The sequence below is a fragment of the Aspergillus chevalieri genome, chromosome 8 (genome assembly GCF_016861735.1).
Source record: "Aspergillus chevalieri M1 DNA, chromosome 8, nearly complete sequence".
In the NCBI taxonomy this organism is placed as follows: domain Eukaryota; kingdom Fungi; phylum Ascomycota; class Eurotiomycetes; order Eurotiales; family Aspergillaceae; genus Aspergillus; species Aspergillus chevalieri.
In genome coordinates this window covers 172,212-196,014 of record NC_057369.1, presented here as the reverse complement: position 1 = coordinate 196,014, position 23,803 = coordinate 172,212, and the positions used below count along the sequence as shown (strand labels likewise).

The 23,803-nt window shown below is 50.0% G+C and overlaps 11 protein-coding genes across 11 annotated transcripts; 8 read left to right on the top strand and 3 right to left on the bottom strand.

The window, feature by feature from the left end:
- Window positions 1–499: 499 nt before the first annotated feature.
- On the top strand, window positions 500–4,807 carry ACHE_80060A (uncharacterized protein; the record flags this gene model as incomplete). Its single annotated transcript, XM_043283389.1, has 3 exons — window positions 500–514; window positions 590–3,370; window positions 3,428–4,807. The coding sequence occupies 3 exons, from the start codon at window positions 500–502 to the stop codon at window positions 4,805–4,807; spliced, it is 4,176 nt and encodes a 1,391-aa protein (XP_043140673.1).
- Window positions 4,808–4,958: 151 nt separating this feature from the next.
- ACHE_80059S (Zn(II)2Cys6 transcription factor) lies at window positions 4,959–7,312 on the bottom strand (the record flags this gene model as incomplete). Its single annotated transcript, XM_043283388.1, has 4 exons — window positions 4,959–5,154; window positions 5,258–6,282; window positions 6,347–6,849; window positions 6,901–7,312. The coding sequence occupies 4 exons, from the start codon at window positions 7,310–7,312 to the stop codon at window positions 4,959–4,961; spliced, it is 2,136 nt and encodes a 711-aa protein (XP_043140672.1).
- Window positions 7,313–7,763: 451 nt separating this feature from the next.
- Window positions 7,764–8,990, top strand: ACHE_80058A (GMC family oxidoreductase; the record flags this gene model as incomplete). Its single annotated transcript, XM_043283387.1, has 1 exon — window positions 7,764–8,990. The coding sequence occupies one exon, from the start codon at window positions 7,764–7,766 to the stop codon at window positions 8,988–8,990; it is 1,227 nt and encodes a 408-aa protein (XP_043140671.1).
- A 16-nt stretch (window positions 8,991–9,006) lies between these two features.
- On the top strand, window positions 9,007–9,696 carry ACHE_80057A (choline dehydrogenase family protein; the record flags this gene model as incomplete). Its single annotated transcript, XM_043283385.1, has 1 exon — window positions 9,007–9,696. The coding sequence occupies one exon, from the start codon at window positions 9,007–9,009 to the stop codon at window positions 9,694–9,696; it is 690 nt and encodes a 229-aa protein (XP_043140670.1).
- Window positions 9,697–9,962: 266 nt separating this feature from the next.
- On the top strand, window positions 9,963–12,512 carry ACHE_80056A (Zn(II)2Cys6 transcription factor; the record flags this gene model as incomplete). The annotated part of the gene is made up of 5 exons (XM_043283384.1): window positions 9,963–10,021; window positions 10,071–10,680; window positions 11,322–11,581; window positions 11,631–12,124; window positions 12,178–12,512. 5 exons carry the CDS (start codon window positions 9,963–9,965, stop codon window positions 12,510–12,512), a joined length of 1,758 nt encoding a protein of 585 aa, XP_043140669.1.
- Window positions 12,513–12,815: 303 nt separating this feature from the next.
- Window positions 12,816–13,694, top strand: ACHE_80055A (SDR family NAD(P)-dependent oxidoreductase; the record flags this gene model as incomplete). The annotated part of the gene is made up of 1 exon (XM_043283383.1): window positions 12,816–13,694. The coding sequence occupies one exon, from the start codon at window positions 12,816–12,818 to the stop codon at window positions 13,692–13,694; it is 879 nt and encodes a 292-aa protein (XP_043140668.1).
- A 249-nt stretch (window positions 13,695–13,943) lies between these two features.
- On the top strand, window positions 13,944–15,003 carry ACHE_80054A (uncharacterized protein; the record flags this gene model as incomplete). The annotated part of the gene is made up of 6 exons (XM_043283382.1): window positions 13,944–13,973; window positions 14,031–14,117; window positions 14,165–14,317; window positions 14,364–14,743; window positions 14,799–14,893; window positions 14,951–15,003. The coding sequence occupies 6 exons, from the start codon at window positions 13,944–13,946 to the stop codon at window positions 15,001–15,003; spliced, it is 798 nt and encodes a 265-aa protein (XP_043140667.1).
- Window positions 15,004–16,390: 1,387 nt separating this feature from the next.
- Window positions 16,391–17,164, top strand: ACHE_80053A (uncharacterized protein; the record flags this gene model as incomplete). Its single annotated transcript, XM_043283381.1, has 2 exons — window positions 16,391–16,659; window positions 16,738–17,164. The coding sequence occupies 2 exons, from the start codon at window positions 16,391–16,393 to the stop codon at window positions 17,162–17,164; spliced, it is 696 nt and encodes a 231-aa protein (XP_043140666.1).
- Window positions 17,165–17,287: 123 nt separating this feature from the next.
- ACHE_80052S (epoxide hydrolase family protein) lies at window positions 17,288–18,611 on the bottom strand (the record flags this gene model as incomplete). The annotated part of the gene is made up of 4 exons (XM_043283380.1): window positions 17,288–17,385; window positions 17,457–17,793; window positions 17,844–18,439; window positions 18,491–18,611. The coding sequence occupies 4 exons, from the start codon at window positions 18,609–18,611 to the stop codon at window positions 17,288–17,290; spliced, it is 1,152 nt and encodes a 383-aa protein (XP_043140665.1).
- Window positions 18,612–18,890: 279 nt separating this feature from the next.
- On the bottom strand, window positions 18,891–20,198 carry GPD1_3 (glycerol-3-phosphate dehydrogenase family protein; the record flags this gene model as incomplete). Its single annotated transcript, XM_043283379.1, has 3 exons — window positions 18,891–18,943; window positions 18,994–20,105; window positions 20,155–20,198. The coding sequence occupies 3 exons, from the start codon at window positions 20,196–20,198 to the stop codon at window positions 18,891–18,893; spliced, it is 1,209 nt and encodes a 402-aa protein (XP_043140664.1).
- Window positions 20,199–21,477: 1,279 nt separating this feature from the next.
- ACHE_80050A (uncharacterized protein) lies at window positions 21,478–23,451 on the top strand (the record flags this gene model as incomplete). The annotated part of the gene is made up of 1 exon (XM_043283378.1): window positions 21,478–23,451. The coding sequence occupies one exon, from the start codon at window positions 21,478–21,480 to the stop codon at window positions 23,449–23,451; it is 1,974 nt and encodes a 657-aa protein (XP_043140663.1).
- Between the last annotated feature and the right edge of the window lie 352 nt (window positions 23,452–23,803).

The following is a 23,803-nucleotide window of genomic DNA, read 5'->3' as shown; positions in this document are numbered from 1 at the left end:
GACATGATCTGATCAATAGATTCGGCCCGGTAGAATAGTAAGGGACTGTGGAGCCGAGCGACAAACTAGCAGGCCGACAACTGCAGGAACTGGTGATATGCCGCATGGGGATTGAGGCAATGATCGATTCGAGATTGTTCTACTCATGAAAACTGTCTGGCAGCTTTCTAAGCTTAGTTGTTTACGGCTCGGTGCAATTCAAAGGTTCCGAGTCCCATTCCGCTGTCGAGCAGACCACAACGAGTATTCGGAACAGCCTGCCAATAGGAACTCTGCTAGGATTACCTCCGAACCGAGTATCAGGGCACGAAGACAGCAAAGTAGAGCAATCCAACATTTTCTCTGGACACAAAGACTGTCTTTTAAACCAGCATGTGTGCCTTCTCTTTTTTTATCCGATTACTTTGTCCTACGACTTGTTCAGTCATCGAACGAATGCGCATATATCGCTCAACTTGTATAGAGAGCTTACGAACAACTCTTCCTGGTATTGAATAACATGTCGGGCGACTCCGTGAGTAAATTGATATCATATGTTTTATCATCATTAGGCACAGTGAACTAATTGCATAAATGCGTTCCATTGTAGAAACAATCATCCGATACTCACGGGGAAGAAAGCGACCTACCGGTCTATAGACCAGATGGCCGGTCTCTGGGGGTCTCGTTTTCCAACATTACGGCTGTCGGGGCGAGCGGCTCTTCGCAAACAGTCACCGACCTCCTCAAGATATTCACGGACATTTTGACATGGCCAGTCAATACCGGCCGCAAGTTGACAAAAAGCGCCCTTCAAAGCTCGTCGCCTATCGTCCAGGATATCACTGGTGTTCTTTTCCCCGGCGAGACAATGCTAGTTCTGGGCCGCCCCGGGGCAGGCTGTTCGACGGTCCTTCGGGTCCTTGCCAACCAACACCAATCATTCCAAGAAATACACGGCTCGATTCAGTATGCTGGTCTCTCTTCGGCTGAGATGGGAGAAAGATATCGTTCCGAAGTGGTCTACTGCGCTGAGGACGACCTCCATCTATCTATGCTACCTGTCAAAGACACCCTCGACTTCGCCCTGCGCCTTCGCAAACCGAAAAACATACCCGAATCTGCGACGCATTTCTCGAAGCGGATGATTCGCCGGATACTGACATCGTTGGGAATGTCTCATACTCATGATACAATTGTCGGTGACGCATTTGTTCGCGGTATTTCAGGAGGGGAGAGGAAGCGTATTTCTTTGGCAGAAGTGCTGGCTGTCAACCCTGCCATCGCATGCTGGGACAATCCTATCCGGGGCCTTGACAGCTCCTCCGCATTGAGCTTCTTAAAACTCCTGCAGGACATGTCAAGACAAACTGGAATGTCCAATGTGGCAACCCTCTACCAGGTCTCCGAGGCCATGTATCAATACTTTGACCGTGTTCTCGTTATGTATGAAGGACAGATGATCTTTTTTGGACCGGCCTGTCGGGCCAAGCATTACTTCATGGAGATTGGGTTCCATTGCCCGGAAAGGCAAACCACGGCCGACTTCGTCACGGCGATCACGTCTACAGTGGAGCGAACCTTCCAGAAAACGTACACTGGTCCTCGTTACGAAACACCTGAGGCCCTGGCCCAGATTTTTCGCAGCAGCAACGATTACCGCATTCTGCAAGAGGAGATGGTCAGGTACCATTGGCAGATTGCATCCAATACTTCTATCATTAGCAGCTTTCAATCGGACGTGAACGGAATACGATCAAAGTTCAGTCCCAAATCAGCCAGCGAACCGTCTTCGCTCGGGACCCAGACTCTTGCGGCATTGCGCAGACAATACAAACTAACCTGGAAGGATCGAAGCACGGTGTTCACTGTTTTCGCTCTCATTATTGTCAATTCCGTGATCATCGCATCGGGATACTACATGGCACCGAAGACAGCCACAGGATCATTCGAGCGAAGCGGAGCGCTTTTCTTCGCGCTGGTTTATTTCACCCTCAACGCCCTTACTGAGGTCCCAAAAACCATCCAGTCGCGCGCCATTCTCCTGAAACAGCGTCGCATGGGATACGCCCATCCAGCTGCCTTGGTAATTGCTGAGACTCTTGCTGAGATACCAATTGCTTTCCTTGAGACATTAGCCTTTGCCTGTTGCTACTACTTCACCGTTGGGTTGAACAAGACAGCTTCAAGCTTCTGGATATTTGTCTTGATCACTTTCACTCATCGTGCATGTATTTCCTGTCTGTTTCGCCTACTCGGTGCTTGGGCACCGAACCTAAGCACTGGCTTTTTAATGGGCGGATGTGCCGTGCCGATTACTTGCCTCTATGCGGGATTTGCGCCTCCTGTGCCGACAATGCATCGCTGGGGATCATGGATTCGACGGCTTTCGCCAACACCGTATGGTGTCGAGGCGTTGATGGGAAGTGAATATTCCGACATGGCTCTCCATTGTACAGCCGACGAGCTCGTTCCCCATGGGTTAGGCTACAATAATATTCGATATCAAGGATGCCCCATGGCTGGATCCGTCAAAGGGTCTGCAGAGATATCAGGCGAAACGTACCTGACCGCTCAGTACGGATACAATGTGGAATTCCTTTGGCGAGACTTCGGCATTATTCTTGTGTTTTGGTTCCTATACGTGGCCCTGACAGCTTTGGGCCTCAGCATCATGACTCGTGAGAAAAGCACGTCCAACGCGCGCGTCTATCGACGGGGGGCCAAGAGGTACGAACACGGTTCTTCATCACAAACGACAGACTTGGAGAGCCAGAAGACAACCGCGGTCACAACTCCAGCGGCACCATCACCAGCATCGGCATCCCGCAGTTCCCTCAACACGACAGTAGAAGAGATACCAAACCAACGTACCGTTTCGCATTCGAACCAGCGCACTTTTACCTTTCACAATATCAATTACTTCGTCCACTCTGCCGGTAAAGAGCTACATCTACTGAATAATATCACGGGATATGTCAAACCAGGCCAACTAACTGCTCTCATGGGTGGTTCGGGGGCGGGAAAGACGACGCTGCTGGAAACGATATCTTGCCGCAAAGCCGAAGGAAGAACAGAGGGCACCCTTCTATTCGACGGACGACCACTGGACCAAGGCTTCTCGCGTGCGTGTGGGTTCTGTATGCAGCAGGATGTCCACGAGCCGTTGGCCACAGTGCGAGAGACACTACAATTCTCGGCATTCTTGCGACAGCCCGCGAAGACCTCTCTCGACGAGAAGGTACAGGATGTGGAAAAAATTATGGAATTGCTCAAGTTGGATCCCATTGCGGATGCAATTGTCGGCTCTCTGGGTGTCGAGGAGAGGAAGCGTGTCACCATCGGTGTTGAACTGTGTGCTCGTCCTTCGGCACTTTTATTCTTAGATGAGGTACATCCCAGAATTTGTTTTGACGCTTGTCTCTGACGTTGTTGACAATTGATATAGCCCACCTCTGGTCTAGACAGCCAGGCTGCCTTCTCAATCGTCGTGTTCCTCCGAAAAATCGCTGCCCAGGGCATTCCGATCGTCTGTACGATTCACCAACCGTCGAGTGTTATCTTTGAGATGTTCGATCACGCCTTAATCTTGGCTCCCGGTGGCCGCACTGTCTACTTTGGCGAAACAGGGGAACCGCTCAATGGCTATTTTGCCAACCGTGGAGCCATCATGGCTCAGCAGGATAATCCAGCCGAGTTCGTCATCACAACCGTGGCCGTATCGCGCAATGAGGAGAACGGCACAGACTGGCCGCGCCTTTGGCAGGAGTCTGAACAGTGTCGCGAGGTTAATGATCGTGTGCTGGCGATGGTAGAGAAAGCCTCTTCGGAATTCAAATCAGACGATACTCCCGCAAAGGAATACGCGCTCCCACTCACGGCCCAGATATTCCACCTGACGAAGCGGCAGTGGTTATCAGTCTGGCGGAACGGACCATACAACTTCAGCAAGTTGTTCAAGAGTATCTTCTTTGAGATGCTGGTTGCGTTTACCTTTTTTAAAGCCGGCCCTGACACCATGGGATTGCAAAACCACGCTTTGACATTCCTTATCGCGTCATGGGTCGTTCCCAGCATTGCAACTGACATCCAAGAAGTCTGGTTTGAGAAATGGTCTATCTTCGAGGCGCGCGAACGCAATGGCATTTACGATTACAAGGCCCTACTGACGGCGCTCATCGCCGTCGAGACACCCTGGCAGGCGATAAATTTCAGCCTCATTTTCCTGTGCAGCTACTGGACTGTCGGATTTCCTAGTAGCAGCGCTTCAACCGGCATGATTTACTTCATGTACCTGTTGCTCTCATTCTTCACTACCGGGTGGTGCTACTGGATGGCATCGATGTTCCCTAACGGCACGATGGCCGGCTACGCCAATTCACTCTTCTGGGTTCTCTTTACATTATTTGGTGGCATTGTAGTTCCACGCAATGCCTTGAATGACTTTTACCGTCCGTGGATCACCTGGGCCGATCCCCTGCGGTACTTCTTCGGTCCAATGGTTGCTTCCAGCTTACACGGTGTCCGCGCAGTTTGCAACAGATCCGACCTCGCGATTTTTGACCCCCCTCCCGGTCAAACGTGTAGCGAGTATGTCGAAAACTATAGTAGTTCAAATCCCGGATATTTGCAGAATCCGGATGCCAATGAGTCTTGTGCGTATTGTCCGTACTCGGTCGGTGATGACTATGCGCTCACGATGGATTTTTCCTACGATGACCGCTGGAGGGACTGGGCTGTGTTTTTGGGGTTTTGTTTGACTAATGTCGTGCTTGTGTTTCTTATAACGCGGTTGACTCGGGTGCAGATTCAGCGTCAGAGACGTTGAAACAGGGTAGTGTTTTTGAACAGTACTGATGAAAAGTGGTGATTCGAATGGGAGGAATTATGGACTTGTAGTTATAGGAGGGGCTTCTTATAGACATCAGAATAGATTGATAAATAATAATTGTATATAATCGTTGTCTTACGCACTCCGATCAGTACAGTGAATTCGGGATATCCTCCGGGTCGAATCCGGCTTCCAGCCAATGCGACATGTAGTTCACCTCGGGCAATGTTGGCAACGATGACATGAAGTTCTGTGGCCCCGACATCGTCTGGTCTTGAACGAACGGTGTTGAGACATCCGATCCTTGGACAGGAAAACCATTTTGGTTTACCGGATTGTTACCACTGCAGAGTCCAGCATGAATCAGGTTACTGTCATTTAATATGGAGGACACCAGAGAATAACGAAATCAAAAACAACAGAGACCGACTGAACATGGATACATACCTTTGCAACCACGGGAATAAATCGACAAGACCCTCATCCAGTTGGCTATCCGCCCGAGACGATTGAAGCGCATCTTTGGCAACTTTCATTATGTCCAAGCTCACAGCCTTGCCATTAATCGGCCCGACATGTTGGAGCTGGTCGAGGCATTGTATCCCACGTTCAACCACACTGAACGTCTCTCTAGCATATTCCTGACTGGTCCCGGGGTCGAGCACATCGTAGAGCAATGTCACACAAGCAGAGACTAAGAATGATGCCATCGATCCATCGAATCTTATCTTCGGACAACGACTAGAGTAGGCGTTATGACTTAGGTCAATCATAGCCCTCGCTGAAGAGATGGATGCCTCGATCGAGTCATGGACATGCATCGCACCCCCTCCCCGCTCCTCTGCCTCCGCCTTTGAGTTGAAAAAGGTTGCAAAGACAAGTGCCTGGCGGTGCATGAGCATCCGAGTGATGTAGTAATGGCAGCCCAGCAATATGCGCTGTACCTCCTGCCACCCGTCACCAACAGGGATATCAGGATCGAAAAAATGTAGATACGGAGGCAGGCTGGTTGTGATGGACTCCAATTCCATGTCACATTCCACTACGGCCTGGCGGGACTTGGTTATGTGCGTCATATTCGAGGGGCTTTTTGAAGAGTAAATATCCACGAAGATTCTGTCAGCGATTTTGCCAATGCGAGCCAGGGCCCGGATATATCCACACTTCGCGGCCACACAGGCTTGAAAGTCCGCCACATCTGAGCCACCAATCACCCCAGGTGATGGTAAATCTTCCGGGTACGGCACGTCGATCAGTTCGTCCCGGAAGGCTGATGGACGGCCCGTATACAATGTGCAGGATCGTTCAAGGGAGTAAATAACCCAGAATGTGCGTCTTAAGCGATGCATTGCGAGATTGGGGCCATCGACGACTTGTGAGCGGTTGATCCCGAGAGCCATTGCATTACGTGCGGCATGGCCGAAGTAGAGGTAGGCATCATTAGGGCGCATGACCTGGAAAGCATACATAGCCTAGAGATGATTGTCTCAGTGTTGGAATATTTACCTTCTCGCGCTCACGATATAGGAAGCTCACCTTGAGAATCAGAAAATGCGTCGAAAGCAAACTCGGGTTCTCAAATAAATTGGTGGCGTCATCAGCCTTTTTCGAGAAATATGCAGCCCAGCCTTCTGACACATTGACATCCTGCTGTCCTTCGAAACTTGACACCCGTGCTCCAATTGCCAGAACCATGAGCAATAGCTCTTCTCCCTTGGGGGGAGTTCTTTTAGACGGTGGCTGCCACATCCTGTCCCACAACTCCAGAATCTCCGAATACACCAATACCGGCATTTGCGGATGTATTAATTCAAAAAAAGATTTGATGAAGGCGTCCCCTAGCTCTCTCGGGAAACAAGCATTGAACTGGCAATTGGTGCTATCGTTACCCGGGCTTAATGAGAACATAAACCGCTCTAGGCCCCATTTTCCCACGCTCTCGGGGACTGGACTGCGCTGAGGTGTCAATAGTGTCTCGTGGGTTCTGCGTTTGATACGTTGGTAGATGCGCTGAATAAAACAAAAATGGGATGATGGACCTAAACCGTGGATTAGCGATGTAATTTTCTGATTCATGACCATCTACTTACCATAAAACTGGAACGACCCGGTATCTTTGTTACTCACACCAATCCCAGCTCGTAGTTCTCGCTGTCGCTTATAGTGCACCGGGTCATTCAGCAAACGGGCTGGTGCAGCGTCAATTCGGGGCGCTTCCAGGGTGGGTGCGGCGAGATCAAGGGACGATCCAACATTATCAGAAGAGACAATCACTGCAGGCAGCCGCCGATTAGCTCTGCGCACCGCTTGTTTCTTCTCATGTCTCGGGTTTCGGTAGACACATGAGGTCCCGGAATGCCGACATCCAACGCATGGGTTCTGCCCGTCACAGCGAACCTTTCGCGTGCGACATTGCTCACAGGCAAGAGATACTCGGGGCTTGCCCCTACTAGTTCCCGGAGTTGAAGCTCCGGGTGACACATCGCTCCGTTCGCGATCCATGTTGCCTTCAGTTAAAGTAACAACATCCCCAGTTCATGCGGAACGTTGGTCTACTCATTCCGAGCTCCGAACCGAAGCTGAGTCATTTCAATCACGTGCCCTAGGGCTTCCACGCTAGCCCTTTTCTGCAGTTGTCTGTTGATGGGATGCTCAGCTCTCTTTGCTTTTGTGAGGTTAAGGCATTGAGACTCGGCGTGGATAAATTTAGAATGCAGAAGCATTTAAGTAGGTTGGGATCTTACCAAGTTCACGATCCGATCTACAAGGCCTTTACCCCCGTATCCGCCGCAATAGGTACCAAGGAACAGTGTATCTACACACGTCTAGTTCCGACTTTTTCTCTGCCATAATGTTTACGTTCTCTCAACTTACATCATTGGCACACCGCAATTCCTTGTTGTAGGAATTTATGTCGAATTCTTTCATTATATATTTCCAACCCCGTGTCACCATGGCTAGCAATCACAAAGTTGAACTACTTCCTAGCGACTACGAATATGTCATTGTCGGCTCAGGCGCAGGAGGCGGGCCACTTTCCGCCAATCTTGCCCGACACGGTCATCAAGTGCTCCTCCTTGAAGCTGGCGATGATCAAGGCCAGAGTCTCATGCAGAAAGTCCCTGCATTTCATATTGTAGCAACAGAGGACCCGGTTATCAGATGGGACTTCTTTGTCAAACACTACGATGACGAGACGCAGGCAGCAAGAGATCCCAAGATGACCTGGGGGACACCAGACGGAAAGATGTTTATCGGGGTCAATCCTCCTCCTGGATCGAAGCAAAAAGGTGTATATTATCCGCGAGCAGGGACATTAGGCGGATGCACGGCGCACAACGCTCTGATAACTGTGCTATCACCGGATGAAGATTGGGCGCGTATTGCTAACATTACAAATGATTCATCGTGGGGTCCGCAACAGATGAAACGTTACTTTGAACGACTCGAGAGATGTGGCTACCTTTCGGAGGGAACTGATGGTCACGGGTTTGGCGGTTGGTTGGAGACAAACCACGCTGATCCGATTGTGTTGACTTCGAAGAGAACCTTCGTTGAGGCTGCTCTTCACGCTGTACCTTCGCCAAGCAAACAATTCAAGGATGATGTGAACAGCCGAGAGCCCCAAGTCGAAGGAGCGTACGAATTGACTCTCCCTATGAGTGAGAGGGGTAGACGGAGTAGTGCTCGGAATTACCTCGTCGCTACTGCCAATGCCAGAAATGCGGATGGATCTAAGAAGTATCCACTCCATATCCGCATGAGGTCCCTTGCTACCAGTATTCTGTTCAGCGGCAACGATGGGAAGCCAAAGGCGATCGGAGTCGAGTTCCTAGAGGGAAAGAGTATGTACAAGGCAGATCCGACATTTGATCCCAAACACGCAGGAATCAAGAGACGTGTGTTCGCTTCTCGTGAAGTTATCGTGGCTGGAGGTTCATTCAACACACCACAACTACTGAAGCTGAGTGGCATTGGGCCGAAAGAGGAGCTTCAGAAGTTCGGAATTCCAGTCCGGGTCAACCTTCCTGGAGTGGGATACAACCTCCAAGACAACTACGAGTATCCAGTCATCTACCGATGCGATCAGAATCTTTCCATTTTTCAGGACTCACTGTTTGGCTCTGCCGGTGAATCCGTCTCTCACCCAATGGGTCCAGGAGGGCAACGGACCGTATAGATCTATCGCGGAGACAATGGCCGTGAAGAAGAAATCTAAGGTCAGCGAAGACGGCGAGCTGGACCTGTTCCTTTTCGGAGGAGCAAAGACGTTCCCCGGGTACTTCCCCGGTTACTCCAAGGTGCTAGGGGGCGCCTTGAACAAATTTTGCTGGAATTTGATCAAGACACATCCACGCCGATCCCAAGCAGGGTCTGTGACTTTATGCTCAGCGGATCCCCGTGATTTGCCAGAGGTGAATTTTAGGTTCTTCAGTGAACATGACAACCAAGACAGACCCGATGATGACCTCACTGCGATAGCAGACGGAGTTGAATTTGCACGTTCAATACTCAAAAGTATCCCAGAGCCTATCGGACCCATGGTAGAGGAGTTTCCTGGCACCTCAATCGAGCGTGTCGACGCACTGAAGCAGGATATCAAAGACAAAGCATTCTCACACCATGCGACAAGCACATGTCATATCGGAGCAGATGGAGATCCAATGGCATGCCTTGATTCACGATTCCGCGTGCGAGGTGTTGAGAGCTTGAGAGTTGTTGATGCTTCCGTGTTTCCGCATGTACCCGGAGCTTTTCCTGCTCTTCCTGTTTATATGATTAGCGAGAAGGCAACGGATGTGATATTGGAAGACATTGAGTTGGATCTGGATGATGCGGTACTTGGAGAAGCCTTAGAAGATATGGTACTAGAGAATAGCGATTAGTCTCATAGAAATAGAATGAAATGTAATCCAGGCGTACTTTCTAGAAATTACAACTAGTTATTCTCATTAGTAGAAGGACGGGGATGAAGCACCTGATTTCTGCCTTGCGCCGCAGGCATCAAGGATCCTTTTATCTTATCGGCCCGGTTACCGAAGGGGGATTTTCTGCTGCGTCTCCGACGCGCAGCTACCGGCTTCTCATGCCATTCCGATAAGAAGCAAGCTCGAAATCTCGAATTATATAACATTCTTGGGAGACTTGTGCAATGAAACGCAGAGGTCTGAATGGCCCTGTACGCAAAAGATTGCGAGTCACTACAGGCTGGTAGGTCCTACGCCTTTGTCATACAACAAGGTGCTAACAGATTATCAAGTAAAACCTGTCGTGGCCGCCGCGTGAAGTGCGACGAATCAAGACCGATCTGTAACAATTGCGCGAGGAAGAACCGACTATGCAAGTATGATGATGCTGCTCCCAGCAGCGTTGGGAACAGGACTTCCAATCCAGCGCCACTGCGTCGTTCGAGACGCGCTTACCCGCAGGATGACGACGGTCAAGATGCCAGGGACTCATCCGTGAGTGGCCAGCAAGATACCAGCTACCACTCCTTCGGAGCTGCGTCCCTGCAAACCCACCGACCACGAGGTATCGAGCGGGAAAGGAGCGGGGTTTCGCTGGAATCCCAGAGAGATGAATCGAATGGGATAGATGCGAGCGGTGTTCGTGGTCTGGAAATACCATCATCTGTATATGACTCACCCTCACCGAATCTGGCTGCCATCTTCCTGCACGTCGAGAAGCCTATGTCATTTGCTCCGTCGGTCCAGTCGCAACCGGTTCCCGTGATAAGCTTGGGTCCCACCAGCAGAATAGGTGATAGTAGAGAGGATCGCTCAATAGCACTCATAGTACAGGAGCAGATTGAGTTGAGTGCGGCAGAAGTAACTATTTTCCGTAATTACGTTGAACGAGTATCCAGATGGGTATGTGAGAGTGTTACAGGCCTCAACGTATTAATCTCACGTGATGATATGGAGAGTCGAGGCAGAAACTATTGGATAATAGTTGATGAAGGAAATGTAGGAGGAACAGGGATCGAATTGGCCGAACCAGCGGGTATGTCACGTGATCCTTCATCAGATCCGAACATAGCAACAGGTATGATCAGATATGATGACAATCATACCCAGCATAGCAAAGGGACATGATGGCTATGAAGGAGGAAACATATATAAGGACACTCATTCATGTACTTAGCTTAGTTCTTCGCGATCAATACAAGTCATTCAGCATTGGTTACCTTCTAGTTTCTGACTCGTCCGCACTTAACCAACAACCCAGTATATATACTCGGTTGGCCTTGCTTCTCTATTCGTTACCTTTACTGTTTCTACTTGTTGAATATCTTACGGAGCCTGGAGGGGGCGATATACCCATCAACGCATACGACTTATCGAACCGGACCCGGAGGGGCATTGAGCATACGATATCTGGAAGACACTTAGGGCAAGTGTCCAGTCTCGAAATACAACTAACTAGAACCCTAGGTACGATACGAGAGAAGCCAGGTTGTGACAGAGAGCTAGTACCACTACATATGATACGATATGCTTACGGTTGACAGATCGATTCATTCTCGCGCGACCAGCCGTTTTATGGAAAAGTGCCGATCATGGCGCTTCGGTGTCCTGTACTCATGAATTCATGTCTTGCACTGTCAATGAAACATTCAACTTTGAAGGCATCGGGAGAAGAGCAACGTACTAGCGAGAATGTTGCCATTCATTATCACCAGAAAGCTATCAAGGTGCTGAGTACGTTACTGATGGATACCGAATGTGCCTCGAGAGATGAGATTTTGGCCTCAAGCATCATCCTTTCGACGTACGTATATGCATTGAAATCCGCAAATGATGAATGCTGACATCTACAGATATGAAATGTTCGATGTCGTGGGCGAGAACTTCGGATCTCATTTAGGAGGTGTCGCGTTTTTCTTGCAGTCTCGTCGGGTTTACGGCGATCAATGCGGACTTCAGGGAGCTGTGTACTGGACATGGTACAGACACGAAATTTGGGCGGCCCTTCAAACCGGCCGACAGATGCTTCTGGACGAAGCATATTGGCAGCCCCCGCCTCTTGAGACTTTCGAAGGTGTCTGCATTGAGGACATAGCAAATCGCGTGATTTTTATATTTGGACAATGCGTATCCTTCTGCAATTCAGGCGATACTCCGGGCGAGATTAGTGCCGACGAGAAGACTGAAGCTCGGCAACGTAGAGTCACCAGTTTGGATGCTGCCCTGGAGGATTGGGAACTAAAGCTTCCGTCTTCCATGTCACACTTCTTTGCGGAACCAACAGCATCTCAAGATCAGAATGTACCTCATCAATTTCCTTCTTTGTGGTTCATGTATCCACAGAGCGGTACGTATACTGTTTCCGGTGACGGGATAACTCTCCCCACTAATACGAGCCAGCCATTGCCTATCAGGTCTACCACGCCTCGAAGATCTTGCTGAATTTGCATCGGCCACCAGTTCCAGTCGAGAGTCGAGGCTTGGGCCACACGCAGTCGCTCTGGATCCGCCGTCAAATCGAGCGATCTCGCGAGCAGATATTCCTGGTTTCAAATGCGGGCGTTCCCGACACCTGGAGCCTGGTCTCCACACAGTGCCTGTACATTGCGGGACTCGTAACCGAGGGGTTGCTGGAAAGACAACGTACGCTGGAACTCATTGAAGAATGTCAAGAAAGCTCCGGTCGACGGACCATGTGTCTTGCTGACGAGCTTCGAAGACTGTGGGCTCAATGAGGATAAACTTTGCGCATCCGCTTTTCTTGTCCATGATTACGGTGGGGATGTGGGACAGATTCGACGAATTGATGTCGAGAGCGAGATCATTCCGGCTCGACTCGTTTCTCGCTCAGTTTCCTAATTGGCCAATTATGCTCGGTTTCTATCATTATGTGGTCAGCGCTCCCCGCATCCCCCACATCTCCGACATCCGTCCAGGAATTAATGTTGCCCAGGGCGGCATATATTTTGGATTGATTGTTGCATCAAGAGCTGTCTGTATATACAAACAAATTGGTCTGAGTTAAGAAAAGAAAGAAGATGTCTGAAAGCCTCCATCCAGTCTTCCGCAAGGGAGCTACTGCTCTCATCAGCGGAGCAGCTTCTGGAATCGGTCTGGCGACGGCGCATTTCTGTTATTCTCGCGGCATGAACCTCGTTCTTCTCGATGTCAACGAGCATTCACTACTTGAAGCAACTAGCCAGCTTCCGTCAACTTCGGGAATCAGAACATCGATGTTCCACCTAGACGTTGCGGACGCCAAGGCCTGGAAGGTCCTGCAACAGGGCATTTCGACAATGCACCCCTCCGGAATCGACTTTCTCATGCTAAACGCTGGGTGCAGTGTCGAGCCGGAGGCTGGGAAAACCGCCTGGCAAGATCCGGAGTATTTCTCGCGCACGCTTGCCGTCAACACATTAGGCTACACGAATGGCATCGCAGCCTTACTCGACACCATGAAAAATGGGACGGAATCAAAACCACGCGCCATCGTCCTAACTGGCTCCAAGCAGGGAATCACCAATCCCCCCGGTAACCCAGCCTACAACGCCTCCAAAGCCGCAGTGAAATCTATCGCCGAACAACTATCCTACCATCTCCACTCCGACCATCCTGAAATCAGCGTCCACCTCCTCGTTCCCGGCTGGACGTACACGGGCTTCAGCGCCGGTCGGTTCCCGTCCAAGCCGGATGGCGCGTGGGCACCGGAGCAGGTTGTTGAGTATATGAACCGGAAAATGGTGGACGGCGTGTTTTATATCATCTGCCCGGACAATGAAGTGACCGAGGTGTTGGATCGGAAGCGGATTATGTGGTCGGCTGGGGATATCGTGTATGAACGGCCGCCGTTGTCGCGGTGGAGGCCGGAGTGGAAGGATACGGCGGCGATGGAGATTAGGGATAGAATTACTTTGTAGAATAGCCAAGTTTAGACAAGACTTGAGGTGGATTGATTGAATTCACTCAGTTTCGGTTATCGATCCCAATTGGTATCGAGTATCCACCACTCAGATCGCATAGCGAGTTTCCTATGCGAGTTTCCTATGCGAGTTTCCTATGCGAGTTTCCTTTCGATGATGACATGCTCGCTATGCTATAAATGCTCCCAATTCTGATGTCACATTCAGAAAAGGGACAGCAGTAGATACAATTTGCAATTTAGCAACATGGTTCTTCAAGGATCTAACGTGCTCCTTGTAAGGTGTCCCCAACCCCTCCCCCATTCGTGTTTGACAACGTACTGACTCGATCAGACCGGAGCTTCTATGGGAATTGGTTCCGCCATTGCTGAAGCACTAGCCGCCAAAGGCGCGAATTTGATTCTTTTTGCGAGATCTGAGGTACGTACACTTCCATTGAGTCCTGGGTATCGTCTAACGCCTAGTAGGATAAGCTACAGAACCTTGCAGACAAAATCAAGAAGCACCATGCAGTTAAAGTGATCTACAAAGCAGTCGATGTTCAAGATTACACTGCAGTCGAAGCTGCCGTGAATTCCAGTGTGCAGGAACTCGCTCAGGTTGACATTCTGGTCAACAACGTGCGTTCTCCGCGCCCATTACACCCGTCAAACCTAACAGAACCAGGCCGGCCTAGCCCTCGGCGCCCCATCCGCATTCCACGACCTCCGCGTATCAGACATCCTAACCATGAACAACACCAACATCAACGGCCTCATGTTCGTGACTCACGCAGTCCTCAACACTTCCATGATCCCTCGCGCCGCAGGCACAATCCTCAATATCACCTCCGTAACTGGTATCGAGGTCCCGCCCTTCCCGGGCGAAGCAGTGTACCACAGCAACAAAGCTGCGCAAGAGGCCTTTACGAACGCATTGCGGAATGAGCTGAGTGGGACAAATATCCGCGTCTTGGCGCTGCGGCCTGGGTGCGTGGCGACCAATTTCCATTCGCAGCGGGTTGGGCATGATCAGGAGATGTATAATAGCTTCTTTGAGGGATTTCAGTATGGCCTTTTTATTCTATATTCATGCTATTAGCGTTGTTAACTTTGCTTGCAGGCCTCTTGAACCAGTGGATATCGCGGAATCAGCGGTGTATATGCTGGAGCAGCCGTTGAATAGATCAGTGAAGGCTCTTGATCTTGTTCCCTCGGGTATGTACAGTTGATAAATTCATCTGCACTATGAGGCTCGAGCTAATTTTTCTGAAGCGCAACGATCTTTGACTGTCTTTGACCGGGTATGGAACAAGAGAAATGCATAGTCTTGGTTTTGACCACTACTCTCTGTCTGATTAATTGTGTCTGTTCAGCAATAAGGAATCCATTTTTGTATATGACACTCCCTAATGAAGTTCCAACGGCTCTCCAAGGACTACCAAATGCCCCGGAGAACTCTGCGAATAATTCTTCAGCTTTCTCGCTATCAGCCACCCAATTGAGCTTGCCCCTGCGAAATGCCGGTCGCCGCAACTATTCTCAAATTTGGGATTTGGATGGGCTGGTACATAACACATAGTTGGGAATTATTGGGATTGCGCCCGTGGTTCTGATGCTCAAGTGGCCGAACCGCCGAAAATTCGCCGGTAAAGTCCGTTCATGCGGCGGCGACTGACTACTATCACTATCCAATCCTCTCTATTTGAAAGCAAGCTTCTTCTTCTCTATCTAATGCTCATCTGATGTGCGAAGCTGGTGATTTCTCGCTGTAATTATCACGGGCTTGATGGTGGATTACGTTATTGACTTTTACGACCAGAATTTGATCTTTTGTACATTTTTGTGCCATGTATACTCCAGAGTAACGTTGAGTCTCCTTCTATACAACTCTACTCTGTACATACTACACTTTTCTCACAGCGATCCTCTACCCCGGACCAATCGCGCAGCTCGGTGGTCTGCGCAACTCGGTAGTGCATTACCTTACCCAGCACCAAGACAATAAGAGCATAAGCTAATGGATTGGACAATCATTGTCCTGGATATGCTGGTCAAGAAATAGAGTACGGAAACGCTAGACCCGCTGAGACAAATAGTAGCGGTCGATCACCCAAATTAGGCAAGAGGCACAAGCTTTGTTAGTGCAACCACCAAACTTTGTTCATGTGTTGCGTATTCTTTTAATCGCACTCGTCCCCCCTCACCTTGAGTCTCAGTATGCACCATGGCCAGCAGTTATAGTGAGGCTATTACTGTTGTTACCGCTGTCTTTCTCAGCATTTCACTGACCACAGTGCTGCTGCGATGTTTTGTGCGATTGCATCTGGTCCGGGCCTTTGGCTGGGATGACACCTTGATGGTCATTGCAGCAGTAGGTTTCGTATTTCTCCCTGATGGAATTACGATATATTGACCCTGGTAGACCTTGAATATCGGGTTTGCAACATGTGGCTTCTTAGGCGCGAACTATGGCATGGGCAGGAAACTCGAATATTTCCTCTTCCATTCTAATGATTTTCACAAAGCATTATTTGTATGGGCTCTGGCTTTCTGCGTTCAGCATGCTCGGGCTAATTACAACCAACAAAATAGTGCTTCTGGCTGGGCCAACTCTTATACATCGCTATATCTGTTGTTGTCAAAACATCGATTAGCCTGTTGCTACTCCGCATCACAGTCAATCACATCCATATTGGCATTCTCTATGCCACTATGGCAATCAACATACTTGCTGGATTGGCCTTCTTTTTCTTTACCATATTCCAATGCACACCCATCAACCACTTTTGGAACCGCCTGGATCAGGACTATGGCAAATGTGTTGACATTGAGATCCTCACTGACATTGCATATCTATGCAGTGCTGTTGCAGCCCTTACGGACTTCATCATTGGCCTGCTTCCAGCATTCATAATATGGAACTTGCACATGCCACGGCGAAATAAGATTGCTGCGGGAATGATCTTGAGTCTGGGCTGCATGTTCGTCCCCCCACCCCCCGCTTGTGCCCGCACCCATTGCCTATGGAATAAGCTAATATAAATTGCATTGCATTGCAGAGCAGGTGTCGCTGTCATCGTTCGCTTCCCCTACCTCAAATACTACGCTGACAAGCAATTCCTCTATAAAACCGCCTACATCGCCATCTGGTCGAACATTGAAGCTGGTCTGGGCATCACTGCTGGCTCTCTGCCAACATTACGCCCCCTGATTCGATTCTTCCGTGAAGCCACACAGGGTTCTTACAGCCGCAACCCAGGCTCATTCCCACTATCAACTACCCTGGGGAATAATACACCACTCCAGCAGTCCAAGATGGCACAGGAGAGTGCGCAGCAGCTCTGGTCCGGGGGCAAGGATGTTGAGGCACATGGGACGCACACGGTGGTGCTAGGTAATGGACGGGTTGCAACTGCAGCGGCGAGTGAGGAGGACTTGAGTACGGTGATGGGGAGTCGGGATTTGGGGTGGATGCGAAAGGAGTGACCTTTTCTTTCCTTCATCTTCTCTGTGCTGTCCCTTTTTGTTTCGTTTCGTATATCCTTAGTTGTATTGTATACCTGTGGCTTATTTCTTCAATGGAACACCGCATCACAGCATAAGCACAGCCTAACTAGCTCGCCAATGTCCGCCTGCCAGTTCTCTCAAGTCTTCGACTAGTCCACTTGGGTGCTCGAGTGCAGCGAAATGCCCAGCATCGTCACGCTCTGTAACGGGTTAGAACCAATGATAACCACCTATAAAGGAAGCCCAGATGGAGCAAACAGCTCATACACACCTTTATAAAACACCAACTCCCCCGTCCTCCCAACTGCCCTCCGCGACGAAGGCTCCGTATCCCAGATAAACGACGTATACCCAAACGGAACCTTAATTCGGTTTTCCGGCTGGACAACAAACTCGGCGAATTTATCATGCTGGACGTTCTCGTAGTACGTCAGCATAGACGACATAATGCAATTGCTGAAGTAGTACAATGACGCGGTGGTGAGGATCGCGTGCGTCCATGAACGATCGTTTTGGTTGGAGGGGTTGGAGGCTTCGATGAATTTTTCGCCTACCCACATGAGAATGCCGAGGGGGTTGTCGTGGAGGACGAGACCGATTGTGTGTGGCTAGAAGACGATAGTTAGTATTGACTTGTGCAAATAGGGTGGAAACATACACGAGTCCTCATACACACAGCATAACCAATATGGTTCTCCAGCCAGTCGTTCACTCGTTCCAGTGTCGCCTTCTCCCGACCGGTATATTCCACGCCATCAGGCAGCGGACTCGGAGCAAAATTGGAATGCAACAACTTGCACGAATCCGTGTACTTGGACGCGAGCTCCCGGCCGACAAAGTGTCCCCAATCTCCACATTGCACCATGTACTGATCATACCCGAGCTTCTTCATCAATTGATCGAAAACCCTAGCTGTATCCTGCAGAGTCCAACCTGATCGGTGCGGGCCATCCGACCAGCAGAACCCCGGTAGACTCGGAACAATCACATGGAATGCAATATCCTTGTCATCAGATGGACGCGACAAAGGACCCCACACTCGACTAAACTCCCAGAAAGAGCCCGGCCACCCATGTATCAACAGCAACGGGATCGCGTTCGGACGTTCCGCGCGCGTGTGCAGGAAGTAGATGTTGAGGTTTTCGATCGAAGTGGTGTACTGGGGGTATTTGTTTATATCGCTTTGCACGGAGAACCAGTCGAAGTCGTTTATCCAGGTGTCGTAGAGACGTTGCGCCCACTCGTAGGGCGGGCCTATCTTAGTGAATTGCCGGCAAAGGACAGGATACTAGGAGTGCGACATACCATAATGAGACCCCGCATCAGCAACAATTGGCCGTCCTGGAAGTCGTGTGTCTTTTAGTTTCCGGTTCAATCGGTCGACTTCTTTGGGGATATCAATTTGGAAGGGTTGGATGTCTGCCATGTCGGATATATATGTCTTTGGGTGTCACAAGCCGCGAGAATTGATTAAGAATGTAACTCGGAAGATGTGCTACTGTCAAAATTCAATACAAGAGAGAATTGCGGGTATATAAAGGGACTCTATATACTACACATCGCTGGTGAATAAACCGCCAGCCAATGACGATTGGAAGCGAGAAATTCGTGTGCCAAAATCCAGTGACGTTATTATTATTTAGTTGCATTAAATGGACAATACTACTATATGCATCGCTCGAATATGCCGATAATCTCGAGAAACTCACTGCAGCAACTTTGGCAGATCGTCCACCGATGCTTTGCCCTCAATGATGCCTGCATTGGGTCAGTATAAATCCGCGACCACGTATAAAAGGAGAGCTTACCATGCACAGCATTAAATAGAGGAAACTCCTCGGTCTTTTCATGCTTCGATAGGAACTCCCATACCGACTGGGCAGTTCCAAGACCCTGTAGCTTCTGACCATTAAGCTCCGTCTTTTCAATCTCCTCTACGGAAACTCCCTTTTCTACCGCGTGACAAGCAGAACGGAAGTTTCTACCAGCCGTGCAGGATGCCACAAGATCCGCGACACCGGCGCTTTCAACGGTGAACGTCCGCTCGTCGACAGATTGCGGGAACCAGGTCCGGCCGAATCTGACCATCTCAAGCACACCTTGCCGGAGAACAGCTGCCTTGGTGTTCTCTCCCCATCCCTTGGCTTGCACGAAACCCGTTGCCAGAGCCACGATGTTCTTCAACGCACCACCCAGGGACACACCAGCTGCATCTCGCACAACGTGAACCTTGAAGTATGGCCTCGAGAATAGCAGGTCCCACAATTTGCCATCGACGTGAGGGTAGTCCTGTGGGACGGGCTGTAGCTTGACGTGTGTAGGCTTGGTTTTATCTTGCCGTTGTTCATCCACCTTGATCAAGTTGTCTTTGGGCGAACCATCGTCGGACTTGAGGTCCATGGGTGGAGGATCGTAGCCGATTGTCGTCTCGCAGAATCTCTCCGCAGCCACTTCTGTGGCAATGTTGGCGCCCGACAAGGAACCGCAGTAGATAGCCAGTTTCTCCATGATCAACTCCGAGTATAATGTAACCGTCACGTCCGACACATCTACACCCTTAATACACGAGATCCCACGCGCGTACGGCACAATTTTCCCTTGTATCTGCTCCAATGTCTTCGATATAAACTGATGCGGTAGGTTAAAGATAAGGAGCGTTGCGCCGTCCACCGTCGACGGGAGATCGGGGTTTGCGACGAGATTATCGGGCAATCGGATATCAGGCAGGTACTTGACGTTCTCATGTGTCTCATTGATGAGCTTGGTGAGTTTGTAGGTCTTGTCGCCGTACTTGCTGCGGTGTTTCGAGGACTCGGGGACTTGAACGTCCTCGTCAAACACCCACATTTGGACTTGCTCTTCGAAGACATCAGTGTGCGCTTTCGTATTCTCCGCGACAATTTTGGCGATTGTTGAGCCCCTGTATGTTGTCAGCTAAGAGCTTGAGGAATCAGTAGAAGAGTAGATACCAGTTTCCGGAGCCAACAACGGCAACTCTGTGTTTCTGTGGCATCTTGACAATAGCGCGGTGTAATCAATGCAGGTTGCGGATCGTGGTAGAATTAATCTTGGTGAGCTTGGGAGAAGTATATAAGCACTACGCTGGTAAACGGATGTCATGCTTGCATTAGACCCAGAAACCGGTTGTATCGGAGTTCAGGTCGATGCCGGGGAACACCCAACGATGACGTCATGTCACCTCCTGTCCCTTCTGGTGCTCTCTTTTTCGATTTTGATCGCTGCTTTCTCTGCAATCCACTACCATTTACATGACTTAACAGTACAACCCCATGTGCCTCCTCAATTAACTGATCTAGTCCGTGCAAGCGTCAATTCATAGTAAGCAATTGACCAATCAGCAGCCGCTATAACCGAGCGAATAATATACGAGCACAATGCTTCCCCTTCACTGTCAGCTGAGATCAGATGCCCATTCAATTGACTGTCTTCGGGTGAATAACCATAGGAGTAAGGGTCTTCATCCAGCAAGGCATCTCCAACTTCAAATCCTTTTGGTCGTACGCTAGCACCACGTCCAGTACATCAGACTGACCGGAGCAAGACAGTTATTCTCCCGCAGCTTCAATAGAGATCGGACTCGTCCAAATGGAAGGTGCACGAGACGCGGTGAGAAGTTCTACCCATCATTGATGATCTCGCGCGAGTCGTCATCGCTGCAGCCAGCATGAAACTTGCTCTATATCCCGGCTTCCTACACCCGAAGGATAACCTTGATCACCCCGGTCATTCCAACCAGGTTCTGAACATCATGGAGAAACTGTTGGCAGCCTAATTTGAGCTGAATTTATGCAGACAGAAAAAGCAGTTACTGGAGGAACTACAAATAGAGGCATGTGGGGATGCAAGTCCTAGTTTTGCTCACTCTCAGTCTCGATGGAATTTCCGTTCAAGTGACTATCTCGGGGTAAAATAACATGACCAAAAAGAGAGAATTGGCTGAACGAAGCGATACTATGAGTCCAAATTCGTCAATTGCTGCCTCAGGCTGCTATTTTCTTTGTCTACTAGATTCTACACGTTTGATTTGTTTTCGCACAACATTTCTTTTATTTTTTTTAATGCTTCCCTCTATCACTCAACCTTTGAATTGTGTTGTTCTGTCTTCGCTGAAGGTCTACAAGAGGCTATCGAATGAGCAGTACAAACGATTCAGTGAGTGGCAACAGTCAGTTTTATTCTTTTTTCTCCTGTGCTGTTTCTTACGAGTCAGTTTCAACTGCGGATCGAAGTCGAACCTAGAAAGAACCCCAGAAGATTTCAATAACGACAACATGGCCTTACAGCAAGATGCATCCGAGGCAGAATTGGCTGTTATGAACGCCTTCCACCGGGAAGCCCACGGTTGCAGAGACACGGCTGGCCAGATCCTGGAACAAGAGATATCCCCTTACTACCAGCAATACAACCCCTCTGTGCACGTCGCACCGTATACGACCATTATCGGCCCAAGCGGTATTGGCAAGACGTTCCTGATCCAGGAACTCGCCCGGAAGGGTGTCTACGTTGCCTACGCCAGTCTCGCAAGTACAGAATCTGGAGTATATCCTTCTCGCTCGAAGATGGCGGATCTAGTTGCCAGACGTGATGATAAAGAGAATGCGGCCGTCTTTTTCAACTGTTACATTGCTGCAAGCTTGGTCAACATCCAGATGTGTAGGGACATTGGCATCACCGCAACGGGCCTGTTTGATGCTATGATAAGGGTTGAGTTTGCCGATGTTCAATCAAAGCTGGCAGAGCAAGTCGAGAAGTTGTACAAGCACGTGTCTGATTTTAAGCCAGCGGATGACGCCACGGAGCGCTCGCAGACATTTGAGCATAGGGTGAAGAAGTTCGCCAACCAGGGCACGCTGGCCGTCCCGCTCGCACTGTATGAGGAGAACATCACCAGCGTGTTTGTGAATTTCTTGGAAAGGCTCAATCGCCACGAGCATCGAGGCAAGTACGTCCAGCCCAGCAAAGCGACGAAACACTTTGATCCCGAGAACACCCCACCCGCCATTATCTGCATCGACAACGCTCGTGGCCTCTTCAACCCCTACAACTATTCGGGGGAGGGAGGTTCGTTTTTGGCGTTTCAGACGGCCCTGCGTGACCAAAGGGTGATCAATCCGTTGTTCGGACTTCTTGTGGACTCCTCTTCCAAAATAGCAAGCTTCCATTGTCCCAGCCCCGACGCCAAGGGCACCTTCCCGCCAATATACGAAATCGACTCGATGGACCTTTTCGCTGTGAGAAAAGACCGAGGCTGGGAGGCTATCAGGACCTTGACGCAGTCAGCCCATGCAAACGTCGGACTGGAACATCTCTACAATCTAGGAAGGCCTTTGTGGGGTGCTGTCCTCCGAGAGAAGTCCCGGGAATCTAGCCTCAATGAGGCTCAGATGCAGGTGCTTGATCTCGCTAGGACTAAGATCTGCGGCCATCCAAGCTTGCGTGGACGCAAGCCAATGAGCGATACCCAGGCCTTGGCGTTACTCTCCTACCGGATGGAATTTGATATCACTCCCGACCAGCGCCTTTCCAACGAGTTCGTTGCAAATCACCTCCGCCACATCGTTCATATAACGGGACGCGACTGGTTCATGCGCACTTACCATCCTACGGAGCCGGTCCTGGCGCTAGCCTCCCAGGTGGAAATGTCCACTCGCTCGAAGACTCGGGTTGAGGTCCTCAGGGCGCTCTATAAGCACGTCACTGAGGGGTCGATCATTCTCAGGAGCACTGGCGATCCCATCGCGACCTTGATCCTGATGTTTGCTATGGACGCCGCCCAGCCCGAGGGGAGCCATCGCCCGGTGAAGCTGGCGATATTCTTATCTTCTCTGTTCTCCGAAAATGTGCTCGAGTCCATTCGCGAACGATCGGAGGCGTCTGACGGGCTGCGATCTCTGTGGCAGGAGGGTGTGGTGTTTTTCAACCAATTCGTGCGACTCGGAGTTGATCCGGACGAGGGTACTTTGTGGAGGGCGTTTCACCGGGCAGCCGCCGTGCTGCCTCATGTTGGGTACAATGGACCTAATATCATCATCCCCATTTTCCTCCCGAACAAAAACAAGATGAGCTATATCCTTGTCAGGGTGAGCAACTGGCGTGAGGAGGAGATTGACGAGGCGTTCAAAGACGATGCAAAGAACTCCCTCAAATACGATGCGATATCGATTGACTCGGAAAAAAAGAACGACGACAAAGAAGATTACGGTGACGAATACAACAAAGATGCAAAAGACGAGGATGAGGAATAGGACGAGGAGGGCAGCGAAGACAGCGGAGACTACAATCCAGTGATGCTGCCTCACATCTCGATCATGATGTCCCCGCGTGGCCACGAAGACGATGCCACGGCGGAGGTGATCTACCCTGAGCCTGTGATGGGTGACTCCGGGACGTCCGCTACTTATGAATTCAACGACCTTGAACGTATAGTCGTTGGTGTCGTCGGAATCGACGTCAGCGTCTACCCGGGGCTCTTCCACCCGAAGGACACTGATAGCAACCCCGTCAATTCCATCGAGACTCTGTTTCTGTTGCGGAGGTTTCTGTGCTGCTTGGATGTTAATTCTAGTAGGGTGGGGGGATACGAGCATTGTCTGATGG